General features: G+C 40.1%; 1 protein-coding gene across 5 annotated transcripts in view; it reads right to left on the bottom strand.

Moving 5' to 3' along the window:
* Abl2 (ABL proto-oncogene 2, non-receptor tyrosine kinase) overlaps positions 1-20,241 on the bottom strand; it is a 115,262-nt gene that overhangs the window by 23,933 nt on the left and 71,088 nt on the right. For all 5 annotated transcript variants that reach the window (XM_004658748.2, XM_045149839.1, XM_045149846.1 and 2 more), the window contains 3 exons: positions 13,465-13,527; positions 10,698-10,868; positions 2,871-3,166 (listed from right to left, as the gene is read on the bottom strand). In XM_004658748.2, the coding sequence (XP_004658805.2) occupies positions 2,871-3,166; positions 10,698-10,868; positions 13,465-13,527 (530 nt within the window). The remainder of the gene's footprint in view (positions 1-2,870; positions 3,167-10,697; positions 10,869-13,464; positions 13,528-20,241) is intronic.

Raw genomic sequence — 20,241 nt, 5'->3', positions numbered from 1 at the left:
TGGCTTTATGTGGTACTGAAGAAATTGAACCTGGGTCATTAAGCTCTGCAGGCAAGCACCATAACCTCTTAGGCATCTCTCCAGCCTTACAAGACTTGCTGAAGGCTTGGTCCCCTGCTGGTGGATCCAATCATTGAGAGGTGATTAGAGTGTGAGAACTTTGACTAGTCAATGAATTAATCCATTGATATATTCATAATCTAATTTCTTTTTGAGGTAGGGTCTCACTCTAGTCCAAGCTGACTTAAGAGTTCACTCTGTAGTCTCAGGGTGGCCTTGAGCTCATGGTGATCCTCCTGACTCTACCTCCCAAGTGTTGGGATTAAAGGCATATACCACCACACCTGACTAGATTCATAATCTATTATAATATATGTAACATATATGTATATATAAAATAATAATGGCAATACTGGAAGGTAGCAAAAGCTTCAGGAGGTGAAGCCCCTTGTAGGAGTCAGTCACTGGGAACATGCCTTTGAAAGGAGTGTCTTGGAGCTCTGATAGACTCAGTGCTTATAGAAAGGCCACACCCTTCCTATGTGTGCCTCTCCCCTTCCTGGCAGCCATGTGGTGGTCATCTTAGCTGCACCGCATAATCCTTATCATGGGATTCTGCCTGCACACAGTCTGAAAGTAATGGAGCAGCTGACCAAGGGCCAAAATAAATCTTCCTCTAAAATGTTTCTCTCTGAAACAAACAAATACCCCACCAAAACAAAAATCAAAACAACAAAAAGCCCCTAGTAACTGCTGGGTCTCTTACATTACATACTATGTAATTCTATTCACTTGGGCCACATGTCTGCACTGTGGTACAAAAAGTTGAAAACAACTAGTAATTTCTACGTTGTACTGGCTATTGTTTGATTTTATCATTAAAATAATGATTTATCATGGCATTTAATAACTGTTGTGGTTTGAATGTATTTGAACACTTGGCGCTCAACTGGTGGCACTATTTGGGAACCTTTAGGAAGTGGAGGCTTGTTAAGGGAAGTGGCTCGTTGGGAGTGGATATTAAGGATTTATAAGCCAGCTTTATTTCCTGCTCACTCCCTGCTTCTTGCCTGTGAATGCACGTGACCAGTCATCTCTTGATCCTGTTGCCATGTCTTCCCTATCATAATGAAGTATACCCTGCAATTGGAAGCCAAAAATAAACCCTTCCTCCATTAAACTGCCTTTTGCCAAATATTTGGTCACAGCAATTAGAAGAGTAACTAATACAATAGTAGACGGTGAAAGCAGGTGTGGTGGCACAAGCCTGTAATCCCAGTACTCAGGAAGGCAAGCCTGGCCTACATAGCAAATATAAGGTGATCCAGGGTTATTAAGAAAGATACTAACTCAAAAAAAGGGGAGGAGCTGAAATGATGGCTCAATGGTTAAGGCATTTGCCTGCCAAACCTAACAACCCAGGTTAAATTCCCTAGTACCCATGTAAGCCAGATGCACAAGGTGGCACATGCGACTGAAGTTTGTTTGCAGTGGATAGAGGCCCTGGAGTATCCATTCTCTGTATCTGCCTGCAAATAAATAAATAAAAATACTTGTTAAAAACCACAAACAAAAACTTTTTATTGACAGCTTCAATACATATAGACAATATACTATGATCATAATCCCCTTCCAACACGCTCCCTTTCCCCTCTCCTGAATCCCTCCTTCTTTCCATCTAGTCTTTCTCTTTCCCTCCCTCCCTTCCTCCCTCTATCTCTTTGGTTGTTCGAAAGGCAGGGTCTCACTCTAGCCCAGGCTGACCTAGAATTCACTAAGTAGTCTCAGGGTGGGCTTGAACTCTTGGTGATCCTCCTACCTCTGCCTCCTGAGTGCTGGGCTCTCTTCTATTTTGATGTCATCTCCTCCCCCTCCCCCCCATTATGCAGGTCTTGTGTAGGTAGTGTCAACCATGTGAGGTTATAAATGCCACAGCCCTTTGCTAACAGTTATCCTAACAATATTGGTTTCCCTAGCATACAAATTAGTAAGTGCCTATATGATGTATTTGAATTTCCTTTATGTTCCCAGCATTACGGGCTAAGCACAGATGACCTTATTGCCAAAACATGGTGTTATCAGAATCAAAGTGTTCTGCAAACAGAAAGTTTTTACTAGGACGGGCTAAAAGACCCCTACAATGTATTAGGTGTGTATTTGTGTTGACTAAAATAGCTAACCTATGCAGCGGCTCCCTTCATTCTTCATCCTCAAATCTAGGTGTGTGTGGGTGTGTTCATGCATGTGTGCATATGGGTGTAGAGGACAAAGAAAAACCTCAAGTGTCATTCCTCAGATATGCCATCCACCTCTTTTTGAGACTGAGTCTCTCATTAGCCTAGAGCTCACCAACTAAGTTAGACTGGCTGGTGAATGAGCCCCAGTGATCCTCCTGAGCCTGTCTTCCCAGAGCTGGAATTACAGACATAACCCATCATGCTCAGCATTTTTATGTGGATTCTGGGAATTGAATTCAGGTCCTCATGCTTGCAAAGCAAGCATTTTACCAACTGGGTATATATACTATCTTTTTTTTTTTAATTGAGGTAGGGTCTTGCTATACTCCAGGATTGACCCAGTAGTCACTACATAGCTTCAGGGTGGCCTCAAACTCACAGCGAGCCTCTTAGCTCTGCCTCCCGAGTGCTGGTTAAAAGTGTGTGCCACCATACCCAGCAATAATATCATTTTTAATTTACATGACAAAATTGTTTTGGAAAAGAGCAAACACTAACATGCTCAACAGCCCAAACACAAAATTAGTCATTGTTTTACTTTACATCAGACTTAACTATTTTCTACTTAGTCGTCTGAATAGTTTCTGCCTTCCAGACAATCCAAACCTATAAGGAGTTACTGGCCAGTCTTACCTTGCTGTCTGTGGTGGTGTTGATCCTGTAGTGGTACACACGCCCCTCATACCTGAGCGAGATGGAGAGCTGCCCAGGACTGCTCTCACTTTCTCGCACCAGGAAACTACCATTGATGAGGCTGCTGAGTAGATACTCAGCTGCACTGCGGGACACAGGTCCATGGTACCAGGAATGTTTTTCTAGGCTGTTCACTGGAGTAATGTAGTTGCTTGGCACCCAACCCTGTCCATTCTTAGAGCGAACTTCACTCCACTCGCCATTCTGGTTGTAACCAAGGACTCTTAGCTTTTCACCTAGCCATGAAGTTATCATAGAAAAGAAGAAAAAAAAAACAATGTTAAGTCTTCATTTAAGACTGAAGCAGTGTACTGTCATACTTTCAAACTCAAAGAAAAAGAACAAACTAAGAACATTTAGGCTTGCTCACTATTATTTTGATTAGTCTTTTCAGTTTGTAGTTTAAACCACAGAAACATACAAGAAATAAGTTTCTGACCCCTATTAAAGGTCTTTAAAGAACTATATAGCACCTTAAAATGTCCTCAAAAAACTGTGTATGGTAATAAGATAGTTTAGGCTACTAAGATAGTCTAGAAAGGCAGAGAGCTTACTCACATGACTAGAAAATGATGGTGCTAACTTGTTATCAAGATAGTTTCATTATGTAACCCAGACTTAAGTCTCCAATTCCCAATCTTCTGCCTCGGTGCTGGGGTAATAGGTAGGCACTGCCATACCTGGCAGTCATAGCTCATTCTTTTTTGTTTTAATTTTTCAATTTTTAATTTCTTTTTCTTTTCAAAAACTTTTTAACAACTTCCATGATTATAAAAAATATCCCATGAGCTGGGCGTGGGGGCACACACCTTTAATCCCAGCACTTGGGAGGCAGAGGTAGGAGAATTGCCATGAGTGCAAGGCCACCCTAAGACTACATAGTGAATTCCAGGTCAGCCTGGACCAGAGTGAGACCCTACCTCGAAAAAACAAAAACAAACAAACAAACAAAAATCCCATGATAATACTCTTCCTCCCCCCATTTTCCCCTTTGAAACTTCATTCCTGTGACCTACAAAGATGTTTGCCACAGGTTAACATTTTACTTAGCCCCTTACTGCCTCAACCTGAGACACTCACATATGAGAATGAACAGCCAATTGCATTATTTAGAAGCACATGTATGTACAATAAATACTATATACAGATAGATAAGACAGGTATATCTGCGGGTAAGGGTAAAGATAGACATTAGCTACCTCTATGCACAGAAGAAAGACCCTTGCAAGAAAACCTGAAGAATACTTTGTTTCTCTATAACTTTTTTCTATTAGTCTATAAGAACGAAAAGTACAGACTAAGTGGTATATATTTTTATATTGTTGACTCCTTAAACCGAACTGATAATTGTAGACCATCCTACTCAGGATATAGCCAAAGATCCTAGTTTTTTGTTTTGTTTTGCTTTCTTTTTTTGTTAGGAGAATTTTCTGCTTTGGAAATCTTGGCTACTATAGAAATTGATGGAAAAGCAAATATTGGACCTATAAGTACAAGAATGCAGAGACCTCCTTTTTAAAAATAATACTTTAGGGCTGGAGAGATGGCTTAGTGGTTAAGCACTTGCCTGTAAAGCCTAAGGACCCCAGTTTGAGACTTGATTTCCCAGGACCCATGTTAGCAAGATGCACAAGAGGGCACACGCATCTGGAGTTCATTTGCAGTGGCTGAGGCCCTGGCACGCCCATTCATTCTCATTCATTCTCTCTCTCTCTCTGTCACTCTCAAATAAATAAATAAAAATGAATAAAAATTTTAAAAATGATACTTTATTTTTTTCCTTTTTGAGATACAGAGAGGGAAGGGGGAAAGAGAGAAAGAACAAAGGGGAAGGGTGGAGAATGGACACTCCAGGACCTCCGGCTACTACAAATGAACTCTAGATGGATGTGCCTGCCACCTTGTGCAGCTAGCCTCTTATTTATTTTTGTTTATTTTTACTTATTTGAGAGAGACAGAGAGAAAGAGGCAGATAGAGAGAGAAAGAATGGGTGCAGTAGGGCCTCTAGCCACTGCAAACGAACTCCAGGCGCGTGCACCCTCTTGTGCACCTGGCTAACGTGGGTCCTGGGGAATCGAGCCTCGCATCGGTCTCCTTAGGCTTCACAGGCAAGCGCTTAACCACTAGCCATCTCTCCAGCCCTAGCTTCTTTTTTATGTAGGTACTAGGGAATCAAACCTGGGTCCTTTGGCTTTGCCAGCAAGTACCTTAATTGCTAAGCCATCTCTCCAGCCACTCAAGGACCTTTTCTGTTTTTTTCTTGTTATATTATCTTACTGATATTTTTTATACATGTATATAAAAAGTATTTTGGGGCTGGAGAGATGGCTTAGCAGTTAAGGTACATACCTGTGAAACCTAAGGACCCTGCTTTGATTCTCCAGGTCCAGATGCACAAGGTGGCACATGCATCTGGAATTCGTTTGCAGTGGCTACAGGCCCTGGTATGCCCATTCTCTCCCTCTCTCTCTGCCTCTAATAAATAAAAATAAAAAATAAAATCTTAAAAAGAAAGTGTTTTGATCGTAATTACCTCTCATTACCTTCTCCTTTACCACTGAACCCCTTCTGTCCATCAGGTCCCTCTTCTACATTAATGTCTTTTTTAATTTTTTTGTGTGTATTATGTGTATGTGGCCTATTGCTTTTCTATTTGTGAGAAAGGAGTACACTGGCCAAGGTCAGACTCAAGCCCCTGGCTGGGATTAAAACACAATTTTTGGTTTTTGCTGTTGTTGTGGCGGGGAGGGGTTGGTCTCACTCTAGCCCAGGATAGCCTCAAATTCAAGGCAATCCTCCTGAATGCTGCCATTTAAGATGTGGGTCGCCAAGCCTGGCTACAATACAATTTTCTACAAAATATTTTTATAGACAAGCCCTCACTCTGTAACCCACAATATAGCTCAGACTGTAAACTCACAATATAGCCCAGACTGGACTTGAAATGCCAACAATCTGCATGCCTGCAACCATCCATGCCCCCAACTCCAATTATAGAAGCAAATGACTATGCTCAGCACAAAATTTTCCCTTTTTTATATTCAAGAACAATATCATCTTTAAGAAGAAAAAACTAAAATAAGTATTTAAATTTTTATTTATTTGAGATAAAGGGAAGGAAAGAAAGAAGGAGGATGACTAGGTGAGTTAGCACATCCTGTCACTAAAAATGAACTCCATATACATGTGCTGTTTTGGGTGTCTGGCTTTACATAGGTACTGGGGAACTGACCCCAGGTCATATGAGTTTTAAAACAGTGCCTTTAACTGCTGGGCCCTCTCTCCAGGCCTAAGTATTTTTAAAAATATACATATTTTCTGGACTGGCTCAGCAGTTAAAGGTACTTACAAAGACTGCCAGTCTGGCTTCAAGACTAGCCTGGGACTAGAGTGGGTTCCAGGTCAGTCTGGGTTAGAGTGAGACCCTCCCTCAAAGCCCCACAAACAGAAAGTGGAATTCAGGGTCATATACAGGTAGTTAAAAGCCAGCCTGGTCTACATGAGACCCTGTCTCCAAAAAAGAAAAAAAAAAAAAAACAGGCTGGAGAGATAGCTTAGTGGTTAGGGCACTTGCCTACAAAGCCTAAGGACCCATGTTCAACTCTCCAGGTCCCATGTAAGCCACAAGGTGATGCAAGCACATAAAGTTGCACATATGAATAAGGTGACACACACATCTAGAGTTCAACTGCAGTGGCTGGAGGCCTTGGCACACCAATTCTCTCTCTCTCTCTCATTAAAAAAAAATTACAAAAAAACAATAATAAAACAGCTTTTGAATAACATTTTTAAAATTTAGATTTTTTTGCCTTTATAATGTATTTGAATGCATGTGAGTGCACATATGTGTATGGGTGTGCAAGCATGCATGTTCATGTGCATATGAAGGACAAAAGGTGTCTTTCTTGATTGTTGTTCACTTTCTTTTATGGCAACAGGGTCTCACTTGAACCCAGCATTTAATAATTTGGTTAGTGTAACTAAAGAATTTGCTTTGGGAATTCTCTGTCTCTTAACTCCACAACACCCTGGGATTACAGGCAGGCTGCCATGCCTCATCCCCCAAGATTTACATCAGTTTTGGGATCTGAACGCAGGTCCTCATGCTTGCATGACAAGCACTTTATGCACTGAGCCATTTCCTCAGCCTCCACCATCTTTTTTCTTTTTCTTTTTCTTTTTCTTTTCTGAGGCAGGGTCTCTCTCTAGCCCAGGCTGACCTGGAGTTCACTATGTAGTCTCAGGGTGGCCTTGAACTTACTGTGACCTTCCTATCTCTGCCACCACACCTGGCTCAACATCATTTTTTTTTATTAGTAAGAATCTGATATAAGCTGGGCGTGGTGGTGCACGCTTTAGGAGGATCACAGTAAGTTCAAGGCCACACTGAGACCCATGTGAGTAAATTCCAGATCAGCCTGGACTAGAGTGAAACCCTACCTCAAAAAATGAAAAAAAAAAAAAGGACCAGAGTGAGACCCTACCTCAAAAAAGAAAAAAAAAAAATCTGGTATAAAAATCAGGCATTTCATGGTTTTAACCACTATTGGGCAGGAATATTAGTGGTTGCTCTAACTAGTAACTGAGAAATTAATAGACTTAATCAATGTTTCCATGGTGACTGAGCTATCTTGAAAAATAATGACAAGAAAATTATATCCAGGAAATAATGTTCTGAATCACTGCTTTGTAAATTTCTCCACTGAATCATCATTAAAAGACAAAACAGAGCACTCTAGTGTCCAAAGAATTGCCACATAGCACAGCATTCCTTGGAAGTCATCTGTCCTCACACTTTTTTTTGGGGGGGGAGAGGGTGTTTCGAGGTAGGGTTTCACTCTAGTCCAGGCTGACCAGGAATTCACTATGTAGTCGCAGGGTGGCCTCAAACTCACAGCAATTCTCCTACCTCTGCCTCCCGAGTGCTGGGATTAAAGATGTGCGACACCACACCCAGCTTCTACCCCCAATTTTTTTTTTTTTTTGTTTATTTGTTTGTTTTAGTTTTGCTCGCCAATGTATGGTCTCACTCTAGCCCTGGCTGACCGGGAATTCCACTATTTAGTCTCAGGCTAGCCTTGAATTCATGGTGATCCTCCTACCTCTCCCTCCTGAGTGCTAGAATTAAAGGTATACACCATCATGCCTGGCTTGCAAACCTCTTAAATAAAGGCAGAAGAACATAATGCACTTTCACCTTACATATGCCTTTGAACACTGCTAGCACATGTAACATCTACTCTGGGACTTACCTATTTCTCAAGTCTGAGAAACTCAGGGTTGTTTTTTGTTTTTGATTTTGTTTTTTGTTGTTTTTCAAGGTAGGGTCTCATTCTATCCCAGGCTGACCTACAATTCACTATATAGTTTCAGGGTGGCCTCTAACTCATGGCGATACTCCTATTTCTGCCTTCCTAAGTGCTGGGATTAAAGGCGTGTGCCAACATGCCCAGCTAAGAAACTCAGCTTTAAGGATTTCTATTTTCAATAAATATGACCACAGTTTAAAAACTGATATACAGGGGCTAGAGTATAGCACTTATCTAGCAAGCATGGGGTTCTAGTTGTGATCCGCAGCATTGGAAAAAAAAAAAAAAGTTTATCTGACAATTAAGTTATAATTTCATTTAGTTAAAAACTACCCTGAAATATATTATGCCCTTCGTGGGAGGCTTTATAGGTTCAAAATGCCAAGAAAATTCTTAAGGCAGACTACTTAACCTAACCTCATATGTGTAAAAAAGAATTTTCCCATCCTCCTATTCTTTCTCTTCTTTCTCATAAAAGCTCCACTGTTTTCATCCCTGTTCAAAAAAAAAAAAAAAAAAAGTAACTGTTGATTTTACCTGGTTATGTTCTTGTGTTTCCTTTTATAAGAACTTGCCACCAGGGCTTGAGGACATAGTTCAGTCAGTAAAGTGCTTGCAGCACAAGTGGGAAGAACTGGGTTGGGATACCCCAGCATCCATGTAAATGCCAGACATGGCAGTGTACACCTGTAACCCTAGCACTCGGGAATGGAGAAAGACCAAGATGGCTAGCTAGACTAGCTGAATCAGTAAGCTCTGGGTTCAATGAGAAATTGTCTTTATAAAAAAGGTGAAGAAGGCTGGAGAGGTGGAACACTCCTTGAATCCCAGCACTTGGGAGATAGAGGTAGGAGGATCACTGCAAGTTCAAGGGTATCCTGAGAGTATATAGTGAATTCCAGATAGCCTGGGCTACAGGAAGGCCCTACCTCAGGAGGAGAGGGGAGATGAAGGACAAGGAAAACACTGATATACACTTCTGGCCTCCATATGCACACACATTCACCCACACACAACTCCACACATATACAAATGCTCACACTGCACACCAAAAAAAAAAAAAAAAAAAAAGATCTTGCCACTATAATAAACTACTACCTACTCTCTTGAAAAATATTACTCCAACAGAAATTTTACTTACTATTCCTTTCACTAACCTATTGGGAACACAACCAGTAGACATTTAAATTTTCTAGGCCAGTGCTACTGAGAGCTGAACCAAACAAAGTAACAGTGTGTCAGAATGTAAACAGTAGACTACTATTTATGTGTAGAAAGTTTGCTCCAAAAAATAAAAATTTTAACTAAACTGAACAGTAGAATACCTAAGTAACACAGTTTACATTTTGGGGGACTTGTAACAGTTCTCAGACGGACAGTCAGTCCTCACTCCTCTAAGCAGTCCTGGGGTCTGGCACCATGGCTTCTCAGTCTGAGTTCAAATTATTTTTTAATTAGAGAAAGAGACAAAGAGAACAGATACACCAGGGCCTTTTACCTACAAACAAACTCCATATGCATACACCACTCTGTACATAGCTTTACATGGGTAATAGGGAATCGAACCTGGGTCAGCAGGTTTTTCAAGCAAGTACTTTTAACAGCTGAGCCATCTTCCTAGTCCAACAGTTCAATTTAAATAGATGTATATTAGCATATTTCATACAGTACAGAATTTTGTGAATATGGACATTTTTCTAAATTGCTCTCTTTTTTTCCTTAATAACCTCCAAGGCAGTATCCTAGAAGCAGGTAAAACAGAAATTGAATCAAAAGAACCTGGGACTAGATCTCACATAAATGGTAGTGCCCCAATCTAAAGTCTGTCTGGCTGCAGATCAACCTCATTGCCACCAGATCCGTCTATTCTAATGGCCCCACTTAGCCAAATACAAGGATTGCTGCTTTACATCTTATAATAGGATCAAAATAAGCTTTAAAAAATAGAAGTTCTTTGATACCTTCTCATCTGTCGATTTCTGTTTATATCCCCCCAAAAAATCCAATGCCTGGCCCATGTAATGGAACGTACTCCTGCATTTTGAGATGCTGAGTAGTCCTTAATCCTACTTGAATTGATTTTTGTATGTGGGATAAGAACAAGGGCCCAATTTTACTCTTCTTTAATGCGTCTAGTTTTCCTAACACCATTTATTGAAGCAACTATCCCTTCTTTGCATGTTCTTGGAACTTTTGTTGGCAATTAACAGCCTGTAAGTGTGTTAATTTATTTCTGGACCTTGTATCCTATTCTTTTGGTCAATGTATTTGTTTCTATGGCAGTGCTATGCTGTATCAATTATAAATGCTTTTTATTTGGAAGTCTGGAGAGGAAAAGAGTACCTGGGCTCAAATCCACCCAGCTAACATTAATGGCAGAGCCAGCAAGGCATTTTCCTTTCCTAGCCAGTAGTAAATAAACACTGGAAAAGTGAGAGGATGTTACATAAATCTCACCTTTAGTGATACTGAGTGTGTTATCACCACTTGCTACGAAGTCATAAAGTGCAACAAAGAGATTAGGGTCACTCTCTGTGGCTCCAAGCAAGTTTTCCTTGGAGCTCCATCTGATGGCTTCATTCAGTGCCTGGGATTCCATATCACACCCGTAGGGGCGGTGCAAAACTTCTGAAATACACAAAAAAAAGGAAAGAAAACTCATGGTGAGTTTAACATCTTAAGATCCCTTTGAATTCGGCACACCAGCCGTATTTCAGCAGCTAGCCAATACTGAGAACTACAACGTGGTACAGAACCATCTACTTCATGGAGCTATGAAGAAAGCACCTGGGAAATAGAGGCACATGGATCAGGAGTTCAAGGAAGACCCTCTACTATATAGTGAGTTCAAAGCCAGCATGAATAAATGAGACACAGGCTCAAAAAACCAATACACACAAAAAAAGGAAGAAAAATGAAATAGGTATTGGGTTGCCCAAGTTTTACTTGATGTAAACTTAATAAAATCATCAGAACAAAGACAACAAAACGAAAATTTAGCTCTGTTTATATGTAGTCAATCCAAATCAGACCTAAATATATAACCAAGGCAGTTTTCTCAAAATAAAATATAGAAATTTCAAAACTTGATGATTAGCTTTATAAAACATACAGGGGGAGCCAGGCATGGTGGAGGATCATTGTCAGTTCAAGGCCAGCCTGGAACTACAGAGTGAGACTCTATCTTGAATCCTCCCCCGCAAAAAGTAGGGACTTTTGCTATGGCAGACTTTTGCTATGGCAATGATATCTCTCTCTTTTTCTCTTTCTCTCTTTCTCTCTCTCTCTCTCTTTCTCTCTCTCATACTGGGCCTCATGTAGTCCAGTCTGGTATTAAACTTGTTTAGCACCAAAGAAGATCTAGAACTTGCAATTCTCCTGCTTTCACCTCCCAAGATTTAGGATTACAATAGTACACCACTGTATCTGGCTACTGTGGTAGTGATTATAAAATAGGAATGGTTATGTTTATTTACAAATACAAAAAACAGAAAAAGTGTTTCTAACAAAAATAATCTTAAAAATCACCTACTAAACAAAAGAAACATGTTTTGAATCATGTAGTGGCTCATACCAGTAAGCCCAGAACTGAGGTAAAATGACTGAGGTGAGTCTGGGCTATACAGACCCTTCCAGTGAAAGAAGGGGGGAGGGAGGAAAGAAACATGTTTCAGTTTAATACAAAATACTCTTGACATTCCAAAGAGCTTTTTTTTTTTTTTTTTTAAAGTTTTTTGAGGTAGGGTCTCACTCTAGCTCAGGCTGACCTGGAATTCACTATGGAATCTCAGGGTGGCCTTGAACTCATGGTGATCCTTCTACCTCTGCCTCCCGAGTGCTGGGATTAAAGGTGGCCCAGCTCAAAGTGCATTTTTTATATGACAACAGCTTGCAGTTGTTTGTTGTTTCTTTAATTTTTTTTTTTTTTTTTCCAAGAGAGTGAGAAAGTGAGAGTGCGAGAGCAAGAGCCAGAGAAGCAGACAGCGAGAAGAGAGAATGGGCACATCAGGGCTTCCAGCCACTGTTAATGAACTCCAGGTGCATGTGATCCCTTGTGCATCTGGCTTACACAGGTCCTGAGGAGTTGAACCAAGGTCCTTTGGCTTTGCAGGAAATGCCTTAACTGCTAAAATATCTCTCCAACCCTTGTTGGTTGTTTTAATGACCTATTTTTTAATTCTAATTTCTTTTCCTGGCAGTAGATTTTTGTCCACTATTAATAATTTAGTCAAATGTTCTAGAAACCCTGGCATGGTGGCACATGACTTTAAACCCCGAGACTACAGAGTGAATTCCAGGTCAGCCTGGGCTAGAGCAAGACCCTACCTTTAAAAAACAACAACAGGGATGGAGAGATGGTTTAGCTGTTAAGCGCTTGCCTGTCAAGCCTAAGGACCCCGGTTCGAGGCTCGATTCCCCAGGACCCACGTTAGCCAGATGCACAAGGGGCACATGCGTCTAGAGGTCCTTTGCAGTGGCTAGAGGCCCTGGCATGCCCATTTTCTATCTATCTATCTATCAGCCTCTTTCTTTGTCTGTTGCTCTCAAATAAATAAAAAATAAATAAATAAATAAATAAAAAACAACAACAGCCAGACGTGGTGGCGCACGTATTTAATCCCAGCACTCGGGAGGCAGAGGTAGGAGGATCACAGTGAGTTCAAGGTTCAAGGCCACTCTGAGACTACAGAGTGAATTGCAGGTCAGCCTGAGCTAGAGTGAGAACCTACCTCGAAAAACCAAAAAAAAAAAAAAAAAAAGAACCAAAAACAAAAAACACCAACAAAGGTTCTAGAAAATACTACCATCAATGGGCATCTGAGCTTCCATCATATGCAGCAGCTGAAAGCCTTGTAAATCCTGTTTTGTCCTCAAGGCTTTACAGTTCCTAAATCTATTCAAACAACACACAAAGGTTATCCTCATGCCATGTTAATAATCATCCAATAGCCTAGTTTGTTAATACAAAAAATTCACTGTTCTTCTACTGATAATTTTCTTGATCTCAGGGACTACTTTAAATGGTTGTCTGCCAAAACAAATGATCCAATTGTCTATCACAAATTTGTCTATTATATTTCTTTCACGCAGCTCATTTTTTAAATTTAAAATTGTTTTGCCATGTCTGAAGGGGGGAAAACCTGTAAATACGTGGTTTTATTTTACGTCTATTCCTCTTCATCTCCTTTTCAGTGCCGTAATTCAGATTCCAAACAGTTCTCACCTGGACTATGGCCTCCAGTCTTGTCTCCCTCAAATCCATCCTCCACACAGCTGGCAAAGTGATCTATTTAAGACAAAAATTTGACATCATTCTTTTTAAGACTCTTCAATAGGTTTCCATCAAGCTGGAGTCTCCTTTACATTGCCTTCAAGATCTTTCCTGAGACCTACTCTCTAGCTTTACCTCTCCCCACACCATACCTCAAATGGTAGACTTTAACATACACCATGCTATTTCCCACTTTTTGGTCTTTGTTTATGTAGTCCATTACTTTTCCTACTAGTCCATTCATTCATTCATTCATCCATTCACTCATTCATTTTCCCTGCCGTGTGTGTGTGTGTGTGTGTGTGTGTGTGTGTGTAGAAAGTACATGCATGTGCAGAGGTCAGAGTAAGACATTAAGTATTCTCCTTTATTGCTTTTCCTTGAGACAGAGTATCTTACTGAACTTGGAACTTCCCATTTTTCAAATGACCAAGAAGTCTTAGAAATCCTACTGTCAAGCTGGAGAGACAGCTTAGCTTGCTTGCAAAGTCTGCCAGCCCAGGTTTGATTCCCAAATATGCATGTAAAGCCATATACACAAAGTAACTCATGTATCTGGAGTCCATCTGCAGTGGCAAGAGGCCCTGGCATGCCCAAATATACTTATTCATTCACTTTCACTCTCTGCTTACAAACAGATTTTTTTTAAATATTAAAAAAAAAAAGATCCCAGCACTTTGGAGGCAGAGGTAGGACAATCACTGTGAGTTCGAGGCTAGCCTGGGACTACAGGGTGAGTTCTAGGTCCACCTGGGCTAGAGTATGACCCTACCTTGAAGAAAAAAAAAAAAAGAAAAAAAAAAAAAGCCTGAGACTTGTTGCATTAATACCATCTATCTCCGCTTCTTTCCGAAATACTCCTTATGGGTAAGAACTAAATCTTTCTGTCAAGGGTTCCATTTATTAATACCTGTTAGATGCACATGCACATGCATATACACACAAAGTGATAGAAAAAAAAACATGAAATTAAGCCGGGCATTGTGGCACACGGCTTTAATCACAGCACTTGGGAGGCAGAGGTAGGTGGATCGCCATGAGTTTGAGGCCACCCCGAGATTACATAGTGAATTCCACGTCGGCCTGGGCTAGAATGAGACCCTACCTAGAAAAAAAAAAAGAAATTATATTAATCTCAAAATACTGTAATAATATTTGAAACCTGGCTTCCTAACTGTCTACATGATATAGATGTTTGTTTTTTTGTTTTGTTTTTTAAGGTAGGGTCTCACTCTAGATCAGGCTGATGTGGAATTCACTAAATTCACTATGTAATCTCAGGATGGCTCATGGCGATCCACCTACCTCTGCCTCCCAAGTGCTGGGATTAAAGGTGTGTGCCACCACACCCAACTCTTAGATACCAATTTCTATTCTACTGTACACTGTATCTATAATTCTCCTAAGGGTTTTAGTTTATTTCAACACATTCCTTTCTTCTCTGAAAAAGATATATATAAAATCTAGAATTAGCCAGGCATGATGGCACATGCCTTTAGTTCCAGCACTTAGGAGTCAGAGATAGGAGGATCTCCATGAGTTTGAGGCCAACCTGAGACTACATAGTAAATTCCAGGTCAACATGGGCAAGAGGGAGACCCTACTCTGAAAAACAAACAACAACAACAACAAAAAAAATAGAATTAAACTGTTTTCCATAAGAATAGTCTGATAAAGCTGGGGGAAGGGGGTAGCAGGAGGATTTTATGGTGAGGTCAAGGCCAGTCTGAACAAAGTCCAGGTCAGCCTCCACTAGAGGAAGATACAGACCCAGAAAACAGATTTCTGGGAAGATGGCTCAGTGTGTAAAGGTACTTGCTTGCAAAGCCTAATGGCTTTGGTTCAATTCTCCTGTAACCACATAAAGCCAGTTGCACAAAGTGCACATGCATCTGTAGTTTGTTTGTAGCAGCAGGAGGCCCAAGCATGCCCATTCTCTTTCTCTCTTTCCTTATCTCTCTTACCTTCTCTCTCTCTCTCTCTCAAATAAATATTTAAAAAAATAAAAAAAAAAGCCAGGCGTGGTGGCACACCCTCTAATCCCAGCACTCGGAAGCAGAGGTAGGAGGATCACTGTGAATTCAAGGCCACCCTGGGACTACAATACTGAATTCCAAGTCAGCCTGGGCTAGAGCGAGACCCTACCTCGAAAAACAAAACAAAACAAAAAGAAAACAGGAATAATATGCAAGATATTCATATATTCTGAAAAGTCAAAATGTGTCATTTTTGTTTAAACACAGTCATAACAAATGAAAAGCACCTGAATTAACATAACAAGGTAACAAATTTACCTTAACAAATAAGCAAAATAGGACTTCCAGTTAAGATGGTGGCATAGGAACCACACCAAAGAAGCCTAGAAGAGAAAAAGCAAAAAAAAAAAAAAAAAAACCCCAGCAAAGTACACTCTTCTACTAAAAAGTGAAGTGTATAAGAAATTACCAACTGCAGCAGTAAGAGAGATCCAGAGCATCCAGAGCCCACATAGGCCGGCAGAAGCGGCTCCAGCAGCTGTGGCACCAGGTCCGCGGGGCCACAGCTGAGAGGCTCAGCTTGAGCCACAGGAAAAACCAGGTGAGAGGATTTTCCACTCATACCGGAGCTCCTAACAAAATCAAGACATGTGAAGGGAAACCTGCAGTGAACAATGGAGGAGCAGATTACCAGGTAGAGGATCACATGGACCAGCTGGAGAACTAGAGCCACCATCCACAGCCTCCCCTCCCCCACCGTCAGTGCAAGCACCAGAGACTAGGGGAAGGGAGATCACAGCACCCAGCACCAGCAACTGGAGCAGTGATCTAGTGACTCAGCCAGCCTACTTGAACCCACAGTGCACCAAAGAGGGACCCAAGCAGGAGAGCACCATAACTAAGACCAAAATCATCCCGAAAGGTAACTGGAATTATACCAATTATACCCACCAAATAAGCCTGGAATATAGGCCTAAACTGGAAGTGCTAATTGCACCTTCCTATCAGGATAAATTATATGTTAAATCTGATGGATGGTCAGATTTGCCATACTTAAATAAGCTATATTTTGGGCTTGTTATTTGTTGCTTCTTGATTTATAATGGCTTTGCTTCGTCTTCTGTTGTACATTAGGGAAGGGTCTCACTTGGTCACAAACCGACTTGGAACTCTCAACAGGCCAGAAATCTAAACCTCCTTATTGACAGGATTAAGGGTGTGGGGCAACACACACCCTAAGGGACAGTGATATTGTTAGAGGATTTGATTGTCATAATATCTACTCTTGCATAAATACTCTGTGCTGTTTTTCATTGAAAGTGTATAATGTTTAGTTAAATTTTAGAATCTGCCTGTATTTTGTTCCACTCAGCCTACTTGAGTACTCTCATAGCAGGAAAACCCAACATCTAGGATCACTTTTGTAGATACTCTGAGAGTCTTGAGAGCCACACCTAGCACCTTTAGCTCCTGCCCTGAAGATATATAACATCAGATTGATTGATACATCTAATAATACTGCAGCTAACTAGAAAAACCAAGCATTAAATTAATTCAAGATGCAAAATTATATACATTATAACACAAGAAACACCAAAAATCAAGACAATATAAATCCACCAAAAAGTATTAATGCATCAGAAATGACCTCCAGTGAGAATGAGTTAGAGGAAATGCCTGAGAAAGATTTCAAAAGAATGATTATAAATATGCTCAAAGAAGTCAAAGAGGAAATCAAAGGAATCAAAGAAGACACAAGACACCAACTTAATGAAATAAAGAGGTCAATACTAGACATAAATGAACAGAAATAATAAAGAAAATCCAGTCAGAATTAATTAGCAATTAAAAACACTTTAAATGAAATAAAAAAAAAAAGCTCTGTAGAGGGCTGGAGAGATGGGTTAGCAATTAAACGCTTGAAGCCTATGGACCCTGGTTCGAGGCTTCATTCCCCTGGACCCACGTTAGCCAGATGCACAAGGGGGCGCACACATCTGGAGATAATTTGCAGTGGCTGGAGGCCCTGGCACAGCCATTCTCTTCCTCCATCCCTCCCCCCTCCCCCTCCCTCCCTCCCTCCCTCCCTCCCTCTCCCTAACCGTCTCCCTCTCTCTATCTCTCTCTCTCTCTCTCTCCCCCCCTCCCCCCTCTCTCTTTCTCTGGCTGTTGCTTTCAAATAAATAAGTAAAAATAAACAAAAAAATTTAAAAGAAATAAAATTTATTTATTTTAAAAAAAAAACTCTGTAGAAGACCTCACCAGTAGAATGGATGAAGAACAGGACAGAATATCTAAACTAGAAGACCAGGTGACAGATCTAATACAGTCCAACAAAGAGAAAGACAAACTAATAGGAAACTATGAATGGGAATTTCAAGATATTCAGGACACTATGAAAAGATCAAACATAAGAATTTACAGTATAGTAGAAGGAGAATTTCACTCCAAAGGCATAGTATACGTTTTCAACAAAATCACAGATAAAAACTTCCCCCAAATTGGGAAAGAGGTGCCAATACAGATATAGGAATCCTTAGAACACCAAACAGACAAAACCTGGAAAGAACCTCTCCTTGCCATATTATAATCAAACTACCAAACATATAAACCAAAGAAAAAATATTGAATGCAGTTAAAGAGAAAAATCAAGTTAACTACAAAGGAAGCCCATCAGGATCAAAGCAAATTACTCAATACAAACTTTAATAAAAGCCAGAGGGGCTTGGAGTGATGTATTCCAAGTTCTGAAAGATAACAACTGTTAACCAAGGTTACTTTAGCCTGCAAAGCTATCCATTCAAATAGACAGAGAAGTAAGGACATTCCACAACAAAAGCAGGCTAAAGGAATATTTGGAGACAAATCCAGCTCTACAGAAAATACTTGAAAGAATCCTCCATGTTGAAGAGAAAGAAAAGCACACATATAAGTAAGGAACCTGGAAAAATCAAACTATACTCAAATACTAGTTAATATAAGAAAGCAAAGGTAAAACGGTACAAAAAATGGCAAAAATAAATACACACCTTTCAATAATATCTCTTAATGTCAATGGCCTCAATGCCCCAACCAAAAGACTAGGTTTGCAGACTGAGTTAAAAAGCAGTATCCTGGGCTGGAGAGATGGCTTAGCGGTTAAGTGCTTGCCTGTGAAGCCTAAGGACCCTGGTTCGAGGCTCGGCTCCCCAGGTCCCACATTAGCCAGATGCACAAGGGGGCGCATGCGTCTGGAGTTCGTTTGCAGAGGCTGGAAGCCCTGGCGTGCCCATTCTCTCTCTCTCCCTCTATCTGTCTTTCTCTCTGTGTCTGTCGCTCTCAAATAAATTAATTAAAAAAAATTAAAAAAAAAAGCAGTATCCTTCAATTTGTTGCCTCCAAGAAACTCACCTTTCTACAAAGGATGGACGTTATCTTAGGGTGAAAGGTTGGAAAAAGGTGGTTAAGCAAATGGGTCTAGAAAACAAGCAAGAGTTGCTATCCTAATATCTGACAAGGTAGACTTCAGTACAACATTAGTTAGAGAAGATAAGGACACTCATATTGATTAAAGGTACCCTCCAACAGGAAGATATTTCAATCCCAAACATATATGCACCTAACATGGGGGCTCCCAAATTCATCAAACAAACACTATTAGAACGAAGGCCACAGATAACACCAAACACAGTGGTACTGGGTGACTTCAATACCCCACTCTCATCAATTGACAGGTCATCCCTACAAAAAACAAACAAGAGGGGCATCTGGATTAAATGAGGTCATAGAAGAAATGGACCTAACAGATATATACAGGACATTTCATACAAATGCTGCAGAATACATGCTCTTTTCAGCAGCACATGGAACATTCTCTAAAATTGATCACACATTAGGACACAAAGCAAATCTTAACAAATACAGAAAAACTGAAGTAACTCCTTGCATTCTGACCACAATGGAATCAAACTACAAATCAATAGCAAGAAAAACTATAAAGCATATACAAAATCATGGAAACTAAACAATACACTACTAAATGAGGAATGGGTCAATGAAAAAATCAAGAGGGAAATAAAAAAATTCATAGTCAAATGATAAAGAGAACACAACATACCAAAACTTTTGGAACACAATGAAGGCAGTCCTAAGAAGGAAATTTATAGCTTTAAGTGCCTATATTAAGAAATTAGAAAGGTCTCAAGTAAAGACCCAATGCTTCAGCTTGGAGCCTTGGAAAAAGAACAAGGTAAACCGAAAATCAGTAGACAGGAAGAAATAATAAAGATTAGGGCAGAAATTAATGAAATAGAAACCAAAAAAAAAAAAAAAAAATCCAAAAGAACCAATGAAACAAAGAGTTGGTTCTTTGAATGAAAGAATAAACAAGACTGATAAACCCTTAGCAAATCTGACCAAAAGAGAGAAGAGACACAAATTAATAAAATTAGAGATTAAAAAAAACACCACCACAACAGATATCAGAGAAATTTAAAAAATCATAGGGACATATTATAAAAACATACACTTCACTAAGTATGAAAAGCTGAAAGAAATAGATGATTTCCTTGACTTGTATGACCTACCTAAATTAAATCAAGAGATTAAATCACTTAAATAGACCTATAACAAGTATGGGGATCCAAGCAGTTACCAAAAAATCTCCCAATTAAGAAAAGTCCAGGCACAGATGGATTCACTGGTGAATTTTAGCAGACCTTCAGGGAAGAACTAACACCACTGCTTCTTAAGCTTTTCCATAAAATAGAAAAAG

The sequence above is a fragment of the Jaculus jaculus genome, chromosome 1, assembly GCF_020740685.1.
Source record: "Jaculus jaculus isolate mJacJac1 chromosome 1, mJacJac1.mat.Y.cur, whole genome shotgun sequence".
Taxonomy (NCBI): Eukaryota; Metazoa; Chordata; class Mammalia; order Rodentia; family Dipodidae; genus Jaculus; species Jaculus jaculus.
Note: the sequence above shows the minus strand (reverse complement) of the source record. Positions and strands in the feature narration are given on the sequence as shown.